Source organism: Sapajus apella, unplaced genomic scaffold (assembly GCF_009761245.1).
Source record: "Sapajus apella isolate SASKATOON/1434 unplaced genomic scaffold, GSC_monkey_1.0 scaffold48, whole genome shotgun sequence".
In the NCBI taxonomy this organism is placed as follows: domain Eukaryota; kingdom Metazoa; phylum Chordata; class Mammalia; order Primates; family Cebidae; genus Sapajus; species Sapajus apella.
This window is the reverse complement of record NW_022436988.1, coordinates 9,430,547-9,447,390: the sequence shown is the minus strand read 5'-3', so window position 1 is coordinate 9,447,390 and position 16,844 is coordinate 9,430,547. Positions and strand designations below refer to the sequence as shown.

General features: G+C 49.4%; 1 protein-coding gene across 2 annotated transcripts in view; it reads right to left on the bottom strand.

Moving 5' to 3' along the window:
- The window catches only part of SDK2 (sidekick cell adhesion molecule 2), a 313,807-nt gene that overhangs the window by 81,473 nt on the left and 215,490 nt on the right, over positions 1 to 16,844 (bottom strand). For both annotated transcript variants that reach the window (XM_032241841.1, XM_032241842.1), the window contains exons 11-16: positions 15,638 to 15,805; positions 14,044 to 14,146; positions 6,978 to 7,154; positions 6,447 to 6,583; positions 5,359 to 5,506; positions 2,193 to 2,333 (exon numbers count right to left, since the gene is read on the bottom strand). In XM_032241841.1, the coding sequence (XP_032097732.1) occupies positions 2,193 to 2,333; positions 5,359 to 5,506; positions 6,447 to 6,583; positions 6,978 to 7,154; positions 14,044 to 14,146; positions 15,638 to 15,805 (874 nt within the window). The remainder of the gene's footprint in view (positions 1 to 2,192; positions 2,334 to 5,358; positions 5,507 to 6,446; positions 6,584 to 6,977; positions 7,155 to 14,043; positions 14,147 to 15,637; positions 15,806 to 16,844) is intronic.

Sequence of the window (16,844 nt, the reverse complement as noted above, 5' to 3'; positions counted from 1 at the left end):
CACTCAAATAAAGTATGTTTAAATATGTCAACTTTCATATTCCTATCAGGCCTTGTGGTTTTTTTTTTTTTTTTTGAGAGGGAGCCTTGCTCTGTTGCCAGGCTGGAGCACAGTGGTGTAATCTTGGCCCACTGCAACCTCCACCTCCCGGGTTCAAGAGATTCTTCCAGCTCAGCCTCCCGAGTAGCTGGGACTACAGGCACGTGCCACCATGCCCGGCTAATTTTTGTATTTTTAGTAGAGACGGGGTTTCACCATGTTGGCCAGGATGGTCTCGATCTCCTGCCCTTGTGATCTGCCCGCCTTGGCCTCCCAAAATGCTGAGATTACAAGCGTGAGCCACCGCACCCGGCTGTCTGGACTATTCTTTTTGGGGTTGAGAGGACTGCTAACCAGGGGCACTGAGAGGTCCCAGGGCAGATTTCACAGGTCTCAGCCTCTGAGAGGTCATGGACAGGAGAGCTGTCTCCTAGAAGGCTGGGCTCACTTTCTTTCTCCCTCTAGGATACAGCCTCCGTCTTCTGACAGCTACTCACCCAGGTGGAATGAAACACCTACTCTACCCATTTCTACCTCCACTGGCAAAAAGAACGCATGACACTAAAGAAGTAAAAAAAATTTGGGGTGTCAGACACGAAGGATGGATCGATCACTCATTTGAGAAACACAATGCATATATAATTTGGCAACTAATTATTGGAAAATTAAGGACCTCAAAGTATTCCAATGCATTGCAATGCCCTAAAACACTGCTTCTCTAAACCTCAAGATGAATCAAAATCTCCTAGAACACCTTTTTTTTTTTTTGAGAGGGAGTCTCACTCTATCACCCAGGCTGGAGTGCAGTGGCGTGGTCTTGGCTCACTGCAACCTCTGACTCCCAGTTCAAGTGGTTCTCCCGCCTTAGCCTCCTGAGTAGCTGGGACTACAGGTGCCTACCACCACACCTGGCTAATTTTTTTATTTTTAGTAGATATGGGGTTTCACTATGTTGGCCAGGCTGGTCTCGAACTCCTGACCTTGTGATCTGTCCTCCAAGGCCTCTCAAAGTATTGGGATTACAGGTGTGAGCCACCATGCCCGGCTGGAAGACCTTTTTTTAGAAGTGGAGGTTTCTGAGGCTATCCTCAAAGTTTCCAGTTTGGGAGGTCTTGGATAAGACTTGAGAATTTGCATTTCTGACCCGTTCTTGGGTTAGGCTGATGCTGCAGGTGCTGGGACCGCACTTTGAGAACTACTGCTCTTTAGGATTAATGAAAAACCCACAACAAAATCAACCAATAGTGGAGCAGTCAAACCACTCCACTGTGAGGGTGTGTACGTGCAGGAATGAGGCAGAATCTAGACTATCAATAAGAGTTCTCAGTAACTTCAAATAACTTAGGAATTTGAACTTATGAATACCACATTTTAGTGACTTTTTTTTTTTTTGAGATGGAGTCTTGCTGTGTTGCCCAGGCTGGAGTGCAGTGGCACGATCTCAGCTCACTGCAACCTCTGCCTCCCGGGTTCAAGCGATTCTCCTGCCTCAGCCGCCCAAGTAGCTGGGATTACAGGTGCATGCCAACATGCCCGACTAATTTTTGTACTTTTAGTAGAGATGGGCTTTCACCATGTTGGCCGGGCTGGTCTCGAACTCCTGACCTCAGGTGATCCACCGGCCTCGGCTCCTCAAAGTGCTGGGATTACAGGTATGAGCCACTGCACCTGGCCAATGACTTTTAATGACTCTCATTTAGGTTACTACTATATAATCCCTCAGTCAGATGCAAAGATAAGGATCTGTATAACAGGGCTTCATCTCCAGTAAGAACCAAAGAAAGAACTTTCACTTTTCCATCGATTCTTTGGCCACCTGGTTTTTCCACTCACAGGAACATTCGTGGCTTCCCCTCGGATAAGATAGTTACCTCTTTCTTCTCCTGTCTCCCTGTAGGCCTATTCCTACATCAGCCCATATAGCCTCCTCTCTCAAGCATTCCTGCTGGTGTCCAGGGGCCTTGCTGCTGGAAGTTCTGCTAGGTGTCTAACCTAAATCCATCCTACCACTGTGGAGGCATTTCCTGTTGCCTGGTCCTCGCTAGACGGCGAAGGGCCTGCCATGAATCTGCACGGCTTTCCAGTCCACTCCCGATCTTCCCCTGTGCCTCTCCCCTTGGGTCTGGGCTCCCATTCCCAGGTTGGACACCCACCTGATGACGTAGCCCTTGAGAATTCCATTCTGGTGGCTCTCAGGAGGCGGCTGCCACTGGATCATGATGGACTGGTTGGTGCGACCACTGGCGATGACATTCTGCGGAGGGGCCGTGGGGGGCTCCTCGGGGAGGGAGACCCTGGATCACAAAACACCAGTGCTGTCAGTCTTGGGGTCAAACACAGGAGTTCAGTGGGCTAGGAGAAGGCTGAACCCTGCCCTGCTCTGACCCTGAATAATGCTGTACAACTGCTGTGTGCGTTTGGGCAGTCACCTAACCCCCCTGAGCTTGTTCTATAAAGGAATTATAACAAAGCTCTACTTGCCTACCTTATGAGACTAGTTGAGGCTCAAATGGTACTACATATATAGTCTCTGTGTGTATATATATGAGTCCTTTAGAAAACTGTTAAGGCCAGATGTCATGGCTCAGCACTTTGGGAGGCTGAGGCAAGAGGATCGCTTGAGGGCCAGAGTTCAAGACCAGCCTGGGCAACGTGGCAAGACCTTGTCTCTACAACAACAACAACAAAATCCAGGCCTGGTGACTTGCACCTGTAATCCTAAATACTTGGGAGGCTGAGGTGGGAGGCTGGCTTGAGCCAGAAGGTTGAGGCTGCAGTGAGCTGTGTTTGCATCACTGCACTCCAGCCAAGGCAACAGAGTGAGACCCTGTCTCAAAAATAAATAAATAAATAAATAAAAATGCTAACGTACATATTTTTGGTGCAATTGAGGGATTAAGCTTCAGTTTCCTATTTGTCAGGGAAGCTGCCGTTGGGGCTGATGAGGTCATGAGTGTCCACGTGTTTTAGAAGCAGAACTGTTGGTCACATCCCAGTGGCCAGCTGCCAGTGTTCCTTCACTAGGCCTCCTTTGCTGGCTAGCTGAGCTCCGGGCTGAAGCAGGCCAGGCATGGCGTGTGGCGGAGAGAGCCAAGGGCACCCACCCTGCCTCTGGGAGCCAAGCGTGACAGCATGTCTTTCTCTGGCATCGCCAGGGGATGCTGTGTTCTGCCTAAGTGTATTTATTACATCACAGACACATGTTCATTCCAAACCAAAGTTAATTATTCTTGATGGATGTCTTTCCCTTTTTGTTTATTTTTATGTTTTTGCTTTTTGAGGGATAGCTTTCCTAAGCATGCTGCTTGCTCCTGTGGTTTTATTTATTTGAGACAGTTTCTCTCTTTCACCCAGGCTGGAGTGCAGTGGCATGATCTCAGTTCACTGCCACTTCCGCCTCTCGGTTCAAGCGGTTCTCCTGCCTCAGCCTCAAGAGTAGCTGGGATTGTAGGCGCCTGCCACAGGCATGGCTAATGTTTGTATTTTTAGTAGAGGTGGAGTTTCGCCATGTTGGCCAGGCTGATTTCGAACTCCTGATCTCAGGTGATCCACCTGCCTCAGCCTCCCAAAATGCTAAGATTACAGGCATGAACCACCACGCCCGGCCTGCTTCCATGTTTTTGTAGAGGCGGGGGTAAGGGTGATTTGGTATTTTTTTTTCTTTTTTGAGACAAGGTTTTGCGCTTGTCCCCCAGGCTGGAGTACAGTGGCACGATCTCGGCTCACTGCAACCTCCATCTCCCAGGTTCCAGCAATTCTCCTGCCTCAGCCTTCCTAGTAGCTGGGATTACGGGCCTGCGCCACCATGCCTGGCTAATTTTTGTATTTTTAGTAGAGACGGGGGTTTCACCATGTCGGCCAGGCTGGTCTCGAACTCCTGACCTCAAGTGATCCACCTCCCCTCCGCCTCCCAAAGTGCTGGGATTACAGTTGTGAGGGCTTGGCCTTTTTCTTGGTGACTCAGGGCTGTTAGTGTGAAGGCACATTAGGAAGGTGAGTCAGTGTGATGCGGTGCAGTGGCAGGGCAGGAGAGCTGCAGGGTAGCTTCCCCTGCACTTTGAGCCTGTCTGTTGTTGCAATTTTGTATCTTCAGATGGGCTGGGGCTGTATCTATTCATTCCTCGTCCCCCCTCCAGTGTTCCAAACGTGGCATGGCACACAGTAGCTGCTTAACAGTGAGTATGTAAACCCTCCTGTAACTGCTCTCCACGCTGGCTGCCACCTGCCATTGCTCCCTCCTGTGGGAGCACCTTGACCCCGGTGGTGCCACCCTAACACAAGCCAGAGAGACCCAAGCTTATTGCAACTATGGCAAAACCAGCATGATTGATTTAAGCCCCGGGTGTCTTTTAAAGAGCCAAGTGCACAGTGTTGCACATGGGATTTGTATCACGCTGTTCTGACCTCTTCCATGACATACTTCTTGGTAGAGGTAGCTGCAGAGCTGGAGAGGATAGAATTCTCCTTCTACATAGATGGGCATCACTGTGTGATGTTTTTATATGAAGTACCTGCTGTTTTTAACTTCCACCTTTTTTTTTTTCATTTTTTAAAAAATTATTTTTATGATCTTTCCACATCGCTTCCCAGGGGTGTTTTTTTTTTTTTTTTTTTTTTTTTTAAGATAGAGTCTTGCTCTGTCACCCAGGCTGGATCCCAGCTGACTGCAACCTCAGCCTCCTGGGTTCAAGTGATTCTCGTGCCTCAGCCTCTCGAGTAGCTGGAATTACAGGCGCCCACCACCACACCCAGCTAATTTATATATTTTTAGTAGAGACGGGGTTTTGCTATGTTGGCCAGGCTGGTTTCGAACTCCTGACCTCAGGTGATCCGCCTGCCTCGGCCTCCCATCGTGCTGGGATTACAGGTGTAACCTACCATGCCCAGCAATTTTTATCATTTTAAAAAAGCTTTGTGGGAAGCTGGGCACGGTGGCTTATGCCTGTAATCCCAGCACTGGGAGGCCAAGGCGGGCATATCAAGAGGTCAAGAGATCAAGACCATCCTGGCTAACGTAGTGAAACCCCATCTCCACTAAAAAATACAAAAATTAGCTGGACATGGTGGCAGGCACCTGTAATCCCAGCTACTCAGGAGGCTGAGGCAGGAGAATCACTTGAACCTGGGAGGTGGAGATTGCAGTGAGCCGAGATCGCACCACTGAACTCCAGCATGGCGACAGAATGAGACTCCATCTCAAAAAAAAAAAAAAAAAAAAATCTTTGTGGGAACCCTAGCAGAACCTGGCGTCAGTGTCGGCTGCAGCCCCTCCCCCAGGGAGTCTTGGCCACGCCCCTGCAGAGTGCCTGCTGCCCTCACCTCTCAGTGTCTTTGCTGAATTGTCCTTTCCCCACGTCGTTGACAGCACAGAGACGGAACTGGTAGGAGCGTGCAGGAACCAAGCCCTTGACTGTCACTGAGGTAGCTTTGGGGTCCACACTGGCCAGGAGTACAGTCCAGGGGGCATCTGCAGAGACAGTGAGTGGGGGCAGAAGTGGGCATCTTGGGGGAACAGAGAGTGCTTCTTACTCCTCATTTCCAGCAGGGTCTGGCCTCATTGGGGCTGGGAAGAGAGAGCCTCCCCAGCTTGGTCCAGGAGCGGCCCACCATGCCATTTTTTCTAGGTCCCATTAGCTCACACGACCCTGGGGAGGAGAGGGCGGAGGGTGCCGAAGCAAAGTAAGCACTCATGGGAACTGAGATGCCTTCATCTCTCCCCTTGGCCCCGCAAATCAATGAGCTCCAGGCAAGCTGTGTTTAAAATGCCATCCAGCCTGGGCTCGGTGGCTCAAATCTGTAATCCCAGCACTTTGGGAGGCCAATGCTGGCAGATCACCTGAGGTCAGGAGTTCGAGACCAGCCTGACTAACATGGTGAAACCCCGTCTGTACTAAAAATACAAAATTAGCTGAGTGTGGTGGCGCATGCCTGTAATCCCAGCTTCTCTGGAGGCTGAGGCAGGAGAATTGCTTGAACCCGGCAGGTGGAGGCTGCAGTGAGCCGAGATGGCACCAGCACGCTCCAGCCTGGGCGACAAGCGTGAAACTCTGTCTCAAAAAAAAAGTAAATAAATAAATAAAATGCAATTCAAATTATGCCTGCTAATTTGACTTGGGGAATACATACATAAATAAACAATAAATACATAGTGGCCATTTTCTTTGCAGCTTCTGCTGTGCCAGGCCCTGAGTTCAGCACCTGTTGTGTGTCATGTCTTTCAATGGTAACACGCCTGACGGGCAGATGTTGGTGTTCCTTTCAGAGATGAGGAAGCTGAGGCTGCCAGAGGGAGGGATATGCTCAAAGGCCCAGAACTAAGAAGCAGGGGAGCTGGGACCCCAGCCCAGGGCTGCCTCCTGAGTCCGCACTTGGGCAGGGGGTGCTGGCGGTGAGCACGGGAACCTTACTGTTCTCCGACATCTCCAGGACATAGCGGATCAGGGGGCTGTTGCCGTCAAACGGCTTGGCCCACGTCAGGTTGATGGCTCGTCTCTCCGAGGTGCTGAGGGTGGCCACCGGGTGCTCGGGCGCGTGGGGCAGTTGCCTGGAGGAGAGAGACGTGTGGTCAGGCATCCCATGCGGTCTGCAGGCAGGTGACAGGCGTGCCTCGGGCGCAGGTTGTGCAGGCTTTGGGCTTCCACGACACCTCGTGATCAGACATAAAACATAGCCTTCGTGCCCTCTACCTGGAGATGTTTCTCTCTGGAATCGGAGCCCCCCTGATAAAGCCATCCTCACACCCCCTGCTCTTGACGGGGGAGCCTAACTGAGCTGAGAGCAAGGCCTGGAAGGATCCTGGGGGCGTGTCCTGAGTGAAGCTGAGCAGTTCAGGTCACACGTGGCCTGGGAATCTGACAAAAGGGACTTGGCTGACTCTGGGCCTGCCAGTTGCTATTGCCTGCACCTCCCCTGCCTGGGCCTGGGAGGGCTGCCCTTACCTGACTCGCAGGTGGGCACTGCGAGAGTCGTTGCCTCCCGCTGAGATCACCCGGCACGTGTACGTGCCGATGTCCCCCGACCACGTCTGTGAGATGTGCAGGGAGCCGTTTCTGTCCAGGCGGATACGGGGATTGCTTTCCACGCCCAGGGTGGCCCCGTCCTTCTCCCAGACGTACCTAAAATTAAGAAGCCGTAAGTAGAGAGGGAGAGGAAGGTGCCTCGGGGGTGGACTCCACCTGGAGCTTGTCCTGAGAATTTAGCTCCAAAGCTGGGCAGGGGACAATTCCAGGCAACAGCCGGCCAGGACAGTGGGGCCGGGGAGCAGGACTCTCGAAGGCTGAGCAGGCTGGAAGCCCGTCACTCCTGCAGGGAGGGGGCTGCATCCAGGAGAGCAAACGCATTAAGTCAAGTCATCGTTGGTTGTCACACCTTCAGTTCAGGTCGGGTCAAAGCATTGCTGCTTCTGGCCAGAAGCGATTGCAAAACAGCCAGTGAAAGGCATTCTTCTGAAGAGGTTAAAAGATTACAGCTGGAAAAAAAAAAATTCACATTTCCGCGTAGACTACATTTCGGAATTAGTTTTACGAGGGGAATCATTATATCAATGCATCACTGTGACAAATTGACTTGAGTGTCCAAAAAATTACTTTAGCTTCGGTCAGTCGGTACAAAGGGGGCTTGAGAAATTACACGCACACCAGTGCCTGACAAGAAAAAATATCTTCTCTGGAATTGTTCTTGAGGAGATACAACCATTATCGTTGTCATCAACATGCAGGAAGTGCCTGCCATGGGGGGCAGGATGGCACGCAGCAACCCCAGGGAAGGTTGGCCTTGGTTCTCAGCACAAGCGTGAGGAACCGGCTGGTGGCTGAGATGCTTTGCAAATAGCCCCGGTTAAATGGGGTACAGGGTGGGGGCCTGGGCTGCTGGCTCCCAGGACTATCTGGGTTTACAGAATGTCAGATAATTAGGGAGAGTGGCTCTGTAATATTTTAAACTTAAGTTATAAAGCAGAACCACAGTGGTTCACACTGGTAATCTCAGCACTTTGGGGGGCCGAGGTGGGTGGATCACCTGAGGTCAGGAGTTCGAGATCAGCCTAGAGACAGGCAAAACGCTTCTCTACAGTTGCTTTGCAATTTAACCGATCCCATAATATTGGACATCCAGTTTGGCCCCTTCTTCTCTAATATCGTAGTTAATGCTGAGGTCCTTATGGTGAAATCTTTACAACCATTCCAAATCACTTCCTCAAGGACAAATTAACACAAACATTTGTCAGACATGGGGGCAGACACCTGTAACCCCAGCTATTCTTGAGGCTGAGGCAGGAGAATCGTTTGAATCTGGGAAGTGGAGGTTGCAGTGAGCCGAAATCTCCACTGAACTCCAGCCTGGGTGACACAGCAAAACTCTGTCTCAAAAAAACACAAAATCACCCCACAAAAACCACAAGCAGAACCAACAGAAAAGTGAAAAGTACAGGTAAGAAAAAAAAAGAAAGGAAAAGAAAAAGAAAACTCAAAAGTTTTCCGATAATGGGGAACCATGATTAGCATTTGAGTGCTCGCGTATCTTCTAGACCCTCCTTCCCTGCCCGGAAAGTTAGTGCACTGCAGCATCGCTGTTCAGGAGTCAGACCTCAGGCCAAATGCTGGCTTTGCTACTTTCCTGCTTTGTGATATTGGGTGAATTAATTTGTTAATTAATTTATTTATTTTAGACAGAGTCTCGCTCTGCCGCCCAGGCTGGAGGGCCGTGATGCAGTCTTGGCTCACTGCAGCCTCCACCTCCCAGGTTCAAGTGATTCTCCTGCCTCAGCCTCTGGAGTTGCTAGGATTACAGGCCTGCACCTCCACACCTGGCTAATTTTTTTTTTGTATTTTTGGTAGGGACAGAGTTTCGCCATGTTGGCCAGACTGGTCTCAGACTCCTGACCTCAAGTGACCCACCCGCCTCGGCCTCCCAAAGTGCTGGGATTACAGGCTTGACCACCATGCCTGGCTAGCCATCCCGTTTTTAAAGCTGCTTTTTGACTCAATAAAAATATCATAAATTCTTTTTGATGCGACATTCCCACACCATTATTGTTTTATTGGACTCACAATGTTTCTCTACAGTTGCTTTGCAATTTAACCGATCCCATCATATTGGACATCCAGTTTAGCCCTTTCTTTTCTAATGTCATAGTTAATGCTGTGGTCCTTATGGCGAAATGTTTACAACCATTCCAAATCACTTCCTCAAGGACAAATTATCAGCAATGAAATTGTTGAGTTAGTTTTGAAGGCTTTTAATACCTACTTAGAAATCAACAACAGCAATCCCCTTCAATTCATCTCTTTATTTAGAAAGGAGTTACCCTTGCCAGCACTCATAGGATGGGCAGAATTTTACTTAAAAGCAAATTTAGTTGCAGAGAGTAACTCCCATGTAAGAAATAACCTATGGCAAGCAGACAGTCTGCTTCAGAATGTGGTGCTTTAAGAAGGAGAGAGCATGGCCCGTGAAGTATTTGTCTCAAAACAATTGAACGTGAATCTAATTAGCAGATACTGAAATTGAATTAGAAATACAGGGGATAGAAGAACAGCTTAACAACACCATGAGAAAGCAGCCAGCCAAATCCAGAATGTTGAATATTCCATAGCAGGATCAGCAAACTATGACCTGCTGCCTGTTTGTGCAAATAAAGTTTTATTAGAACACAGACATGCCCCTCTGTTTACATAGTATCTATTTCCATATGGCTGTTTTAGTGATATAGGAAGAGTTGAGTAGTCTTGACAAGACCATATGGTTCTCTTAAAGCCTAGAATGTTTACTCTTTGGTCCTTCACAGCAAAGATTGCTGACCTCTGTCTTCTACAACCTGGTTTCTCTAACAAATCAATGATGTAAAAACAAAACAAGAACAAAGACAAAAATAAAAAAGAAACACTTTCAACAAACAGTGCTGGAAGAGCTTGACAACCACATGCAAAAAAAAAAAAAAAAAAAAAAAAAAGAAAGAAACTAGACACATAGACACAGATCTTACACCCTTCACAAAAATTAACTCAAATTGGATCAGATCTAAATGTAAAATGCAAAGCTATAAAACTCCTAGAAGATAATACAGGAGAACATCTAGATGACCTTGGGTTTGGCAATGACTCTTTAAATACGACACCCAAGGCACAATCCACGAAGGAAAGAGTAGATAAGCTGGATTTCACTAAATTAAACATTGCTGCTCTTCCACAGACACTTTCAGGAGAATGAAAAGAGAAGCCACACACTAGAAGAAAATATTTGTAAACGATATCTCTGATAAAGCACTGCTATCCAAAATATATGAAGAACTCTTAGAACTCAGCAATAAGAAAACAATCTGATTAAAAAATAGACCTTGACGAATGCTTCACCAAAGAAGGTACACAGAAGACCAATGAGCAAGTGAAAAGATGCTGCACATTACACGGCATGAGGGAAATGCGAATTAAAACAACACGGAGACATCACAACACAGCTATTAGAATGGCCAAAATCTGGCTGGGCTTGGTGGCTCATGCCTATCATCCCAGCACTTTGGGAGGCTGAGGCAGGTGGATCACCTGAGGTCAGGAGTTCGAGACCAGTCTGGCCAATGTGGTGAATCCCAGCCTGTACTGAAAATACAAAATTAGCCGGGTTTGGTGGCAGGCGTCTGTAATCCCAGCTACTCAGGAGGCTGAGGCAGGAGAATTGCTTGGACCTGGGAGGTGGAGGTTGCAGTGAGCCAAGATTATACCATTGCACTCCAGCCTGGGTGACAAGAGTGAAACTCTGTGTCAAAAGGGGGTGGGGGGAAGAGAAGAATGGCCAAAAACCAGAGCAATGACACCACCAAATGCAGGCAAGGAGAGTGCTCACTCAGTGCTGGCGGGAATGAAGAAGGATATTGCCACTCTGGAAGACAGTTTGGTGAGTTCCTATGAAACTAAGTATGCTCTTACTATCATTTTTCGTAATAAAAAAAGTTGAAAAACAACCCATGAGTTTATTCAATTCAAATAGGATAGAAACTTTCCTAACAATCTGCTGTTATATAACTGGCTATTAAGCAATTTTGATAAGTGATTTTCAGGGTCCTTTTGGATTTAGGTGATAATAGCCCTCAGGAATTAAAAGATGTGCCAAGAGGTTTAGTCACAAGGACATTTGTAGTTCTGCTTTTCTTTCTTTCCTTTTTTTTTTTTTTAGAGATGCGGTCTCACTATGTTGCCCAGGGTGGGCTCAAGTGATCCTCCTGTCTTGGCCTCCCAAAGGGAAAAGATTACAAGCATGAGCCACCATGCCTGACCAATAGTGATATTTCTTAATATTAGCAAAATTTTAGAAGTAATCCAAATTCCTTCAATAGAGAACTGGGAAACATAAATTATGTCATAGCCACATAATGGACTGCTGAATAATTATGCAATCAAGTTTATACAAAAATATTTATTTATATGGAAAGAGACTCATAATAGGTTCTTAAGGGAAAATCAGATTAACAAACAGCATGTTTCTAGTTTAAAATGACATCCGGATATTATTATTGATGATCTCGAATTGAGGGGAACAGATATTTCTACCTTTTCTTTCTCATTTTTAAAATTTTTTGCTCATGAGCATTTTCTGTGTTTTTCTCCCAAAATGGAATGGCTTAGTTGTATAATAAGAAAAAATGAAAATATTTATTAATATTAATGGCTAAAAGTAGATTGATCAGATTTGGTCTAGCTCTGGGCTCAGATCCCACACAGAAGCGCTTTTTTCTAGAACGGTTTTGGAGGTTTTCATGCTGGAGGCCTGCACCTGCCCCCACCCTCACCCCTGCACCTGGCTCTGCTCTGAGAACATGTTACTCAGGCTTCAGCGGCAGCACTTTAGTCTGATTTGGTTGTTGAGGTCTTTTGCATTAATTTGGTGTGAAACTAATTGCAGTTTTGGCCATTCCTTTCAAAGGGGAAAACTGCAGTTATGTTTGCACCCAGCTCCTGCTGTGTTTCGCAGCTAGAGCAGGGCTTTCAATCCCGGTGAAACATTAGAATCACCTGGGGAGCTTTTTAAAAATGCTGAGGTCTGGGTCCCACCCCATTCCCCAGATCTACCTCAAGATGGATGTAGCAAACTACCATGGCACGTGTATATCTATGTAACAAGACTTCACATTCTGCACGTGTACCCCAGAACTTAAACTATAATAAAAATATGTTAATTTTATATATTAAAAAAATGCCGAGGTCTGGGTCCCACCCCATCCCCAAGACACACCCCTGTCCCCCCAGTCTAAGGAAGACAGGCTGGGGTGGGAGGTACTGGGCATAGTGGCCTTGGGCATAGACTTTGCCAATTTTAGGGTAGAATGACGGGATGATTCTTCTCCTCACCCCCATCTTGAAAAGATGGCCCTAGATGGTTAATTCCATTTAAGGTGAGGACTCCCCTTCAGTAACCTGGAACAGGGATTTCTGACCTGTAGGTTACTGGGGGAGGAGGGGCGCTAGAGAGTGGGTCCAAGGGTTACATTGTAAGAAACCCCTGAATCTCATTATGCATCCGTAACTGTCTAGAGAACGAATACGATGTATGTTTTCTCAAATATAAGTTGGCACTTTTATAAATAAGTCATCTTTATAAAGATGACACTTTTATAAATAAAATCTGATTTAAAGTGTACTGAATTGATACACACAGCCTTTTGTTATTACAGAATTTCCCAATTACTGAATGCTAAAAGTATAGCTACTACATAATAAATGGGCCCGGGACGCACAGCAGTAGTCTACGTGGGTTCTCTCCCAGGACCTTGCTTACGGTTGGCACGTTAATTTTTAAAGAAAAATCTGTCAAACCCAGAAATAAGCATATTCTGGAATCTCCGTCAACAATCTTCTAACTCTTAACACATCTACGTACATTTTTGCATTTGTGCTAGCGTCACATGATGACTGCCTTAAGTGGCCAACACTTGATGCAGTGTTTCTCAGACTGGGGCCGCCGATGTGTTCTCTGAGAATCAGTGTTGGCCAAAAGCCCAGAGCCCTTAGTGCCAACCTGGGCTCTCGGAGTCTCATTTAATGTGGCTGTACAGACTCACAGGCCCAGTGGCCACCAGATGGCGCCCCAGGACGCAGCTGCCTCCTGCTGGAGGAAGGAGGCCATTTCTCCCAGGGCAGGAGCGCCGGCCCCTTCCAGCCTCCTTGCCAGTTGCTTTGACAGTGATATTGCTCATAAAATAGAGAAGCAACACGCAGAGAATATTTATTTCTAAGGAAGCAGTTGCATTTCCCTCAGCATTCTGGAGCTCAAGGCAGAGAAGGCAGGCGGTTTCCTCCTGGTTTAAGCTTCCGAAGCCTTGGGGGTGGGGGCAGGGTTTGGTCCAGGGGCTTGGGAGGGGTCCCGGCTTTTAGACCTTTCTTGGCTGCTTCCTCCCAGCCCCTTTAGTGGCTTCCACAGCAGGACTGAGTTCCCTGGAGGCCAAGTCCCTTGTCAATGTCCCCTGGCTTGGCCCTGGTGGATGGTGGGGTGACCTCGGGTTGGATGCTCCATTTCCCTCATGTACCTCTCTGGGAGGCTCCCCCCAGGACTCACCTCCTGCCCCACCCCTATAGCTGACCCATGTCCGCCTGCCCAGACCCCTTGGCTGCCCATTCAGAGGCTAGAGGGCCTAAGACTTGGGGTGGGGTGGGGGACACTAGCAGTGGCGTCCAGGGCCAGAGAGGGCAACTCCCTGCCTTCTGTGCTTACTAACGCACAAGCCTCTTCCTTTCCCCCTCCCTCGCCCCCTCCTCCATTCCTCTTTCCTTCATTTTTCTGCATCTCTTCCTCTTTCCCTCCCACTTTGGAAACTGGCTTAACTCAGTTCAGGGTAGCTCAGCTCCCGGGTGTTCACGTCACATCCCCTACCTCTCAGCCCTGCACTCAGCTCCTCCACCCAGGAGCAGGCGTGCCCTGTGGCTCTCACCTCCCTGGTGAGGACACTTGCCCAGTGGCAGGCTACTGCCATTGGCTCCCCCTCCCTTCTGGCCTGGAGTCAAGAGCGGGGGCCAGTACCTGACGGTCACGCGGGGGTCGTGGGTCACTCCGCACACCATGGAGGCCTGGGTGCCCTTGATGACGCTCTGGTCCTGGGGCGGCTTGGTGATGCGGGTCCGGGCTGAAAGGGACAGTGGAGACAGCATGGTGAGAAGGGGTGTGGGGGCCATGTGGCTGGACTCTGAGTGGATGAAGGCAGACCAGACATCATAGCGAAAGTCCCCAAATGGTTAAAAAGAACAATGCGCTCCCTGGTACTTTAATTCTCAAAGCTGTATCATAATGGGGGCTCATGAAATTTTGCTCTCACAAACCATGGGTGGGATGGAGAGACCAAATTCTATGGATAATCAGGACCATATTTTTAGCATATCAGGTTCTGGCCAGGGTCAAAATAGGGTTTTTCTAGTCTAGTGCTTCACCCACCAGGGCCCCTAGGCTCAGCCCAGACAAGTGGCCGACAGGTATTTGGGTGTAGATCCCAAGTTGGAAGTGGCTTGAGAAGTTCTATTACAGCAGGGGTCGGCTAACTAGAGGCTGGGGGCCAAATCCGGCAGGTGGCCTTTCTGGCTAAACAAACCCTTACTGGAACGCAGCTCTGCCCATTAGATGACGCACCGTCTGTGGCTGCTTTCTAGATAAAACGGAAGTTAGTTGAGTAGTTGTGACAGAGACCGTCTGGCCCGCAAAGCTTAAAATATTTACGATCTGGCCCTTTCTTGAAAAAATTTGCCAATTTCTGCCCTAAAGTATATGAAGACAACTCTCCTATAACCTCAATGTTCTCTCAAGCTGGCCAAGCCTGGCATCTTTGGCAGAACCTTCCTAGTCCCTGGGCTCTGAACCACTTTGTCACTGTCCCTCTGATGAGAAGGGCCCTGGCTGGGACAGACGCTGGAGTGGAGACCCTGGTGGTGTGAGCCTGTGACCCATAGGTGTCCTGAGCCCTCAGCGGCTGCAGGGATGTACACACACACACACGGATGTATAAAGCCCCGTGGCTCTGCACACTTGTACACACACACACACACACGGATGTATAAAGCCCTGTGGCTTATACACACGCACACACGGATGTATAAAGCCCCATGGCTCTGCACACTTGTACACACGTACGCACGGATGTATAAAGCCCTGTGGCTTGTACACACGCACACACGGATGTATAAAGCCCCGTGGCTCTGCACACTTGTACACACGTACGCACGGATGTATAAAGCCCTGTGGCTTGTACACATGCACACGCGGATGTATAAAGCCCCGTGGCTTGTACACACACACACACGGATGTTAAAGCCCCATGGCTCTGCACACTTGTACACACACACACAGATGTATAAGGCCCCGTGGCTTGTACACACGCACACACGGATGTATAAAGCCCCGTGGCTTGTACACATGCATACACGGATGTATAAAGCCCCGTGGCTTGTACACACGTACACACGGATGTATAAAGCCCCGTGGCTTGTACACTTGTACACACGCACACACGGATGTATAAAGCCCCGTGGCTTATACACACACACACACACACACGGATGTATAAAGTCCCATGGCTTGTACACACGCACACACAGGTGTATAAAGCCCCATGACTCTGCACACTCACCCCAAACAACCAGGTCTGCTGAGGCCTCGTCGACCCCCCGAGAGTTGGTTGCTAGGCAGGTGTAGGTCCCTGCATCGGAGATGTGTGTGGGGCTGATGAGAAGGCTGCCCGATTCCAGGGGCGTGAAGCGAGGCAGCTGCACGGAGCCACTGGCCAAGATGCGTTCCCCTGAGGGCAAAACATGGTGGGGGTCAGCCCGTAGCCTCCCGCCCACCAAAGGCACACCTGTCCCTCCATGGCTCCTCCAGGGCAGCATGGGCCCTGCAGGCCCCTGGTTCTGGAAATGCTGGAAGGAATGAGGACAGATGGCAGTGGAGCTGGGGTGGGGGCTGAGACCCGGAGAGCTTTCTGGCTTAGGGATGGGCACAAGGGCATAGGGACTCTGAGCAGGCAGCCCAGAGCCCATGTCCCCTGATGCTCCTGTGCCTGCCACACCGCGTGCCCTTCACCAGAGAAGGGGGCACAGTTTCCTGATGACGGTGAGCAGCAGACCAGCACAGCCCTGAGGCAGCTGGCACCTGGGTGGGGGGGCTGGGGGGTGACAGCTCTGACGAGGTGATGACAGGCATCCTGCGGCAGGATGCTTCTGGAGACAGTCACCTTCAAGGGAGTGTAGGAAAGTGACGGGAGCCGCCTGGAGTGGGGCTGGGGTAGAGAGGGACACGGTGTCCCCCAGCAGCAGCCCTGACCAGGACGGACCTCCTTCTGCGGGGGACCCAGTGAGCCTGGTGCCCAGCCTGGGAGGGTCCTGGCCAGAGAAAGAGGGGGAGAAAGAGAGGGTGCAGGTGCACCTGCAGGAGTGAGCCTGGGAGTGCTGGTCTTTGTGACTATCTCTGTTTTAAAGAAAACCCCCCTCTGTGTGGAGGGGAATCTCCATGTGTGCACCCAGGGGTCGCGAGTGTCCATTTGTACATGTGTGCAGGTGCAGTGCACCGCTGAGTGTGTTGGTGGGTGTGTTTATTTCTATGTATAAGCACGAGCCTAGGTGTGCCCATATTATCCCCACAAATGTTAACTGAGTGGCTATGGTGTTCCAGACCCTGTTCTAGGTTCTGGGAGACAGTAGTGGACAAAACTGATGCCCCTCACTTTGCAGGGAGACAGGCCATGAGCCAGGTGAATAAGCCGATGACTGAGTGTGTGAGAAGGTGGGGAGTAAAGGAGGGCTGGGGGGGCAGGGCTGAAGGGGAGGGCTGGGAGAGGCAGG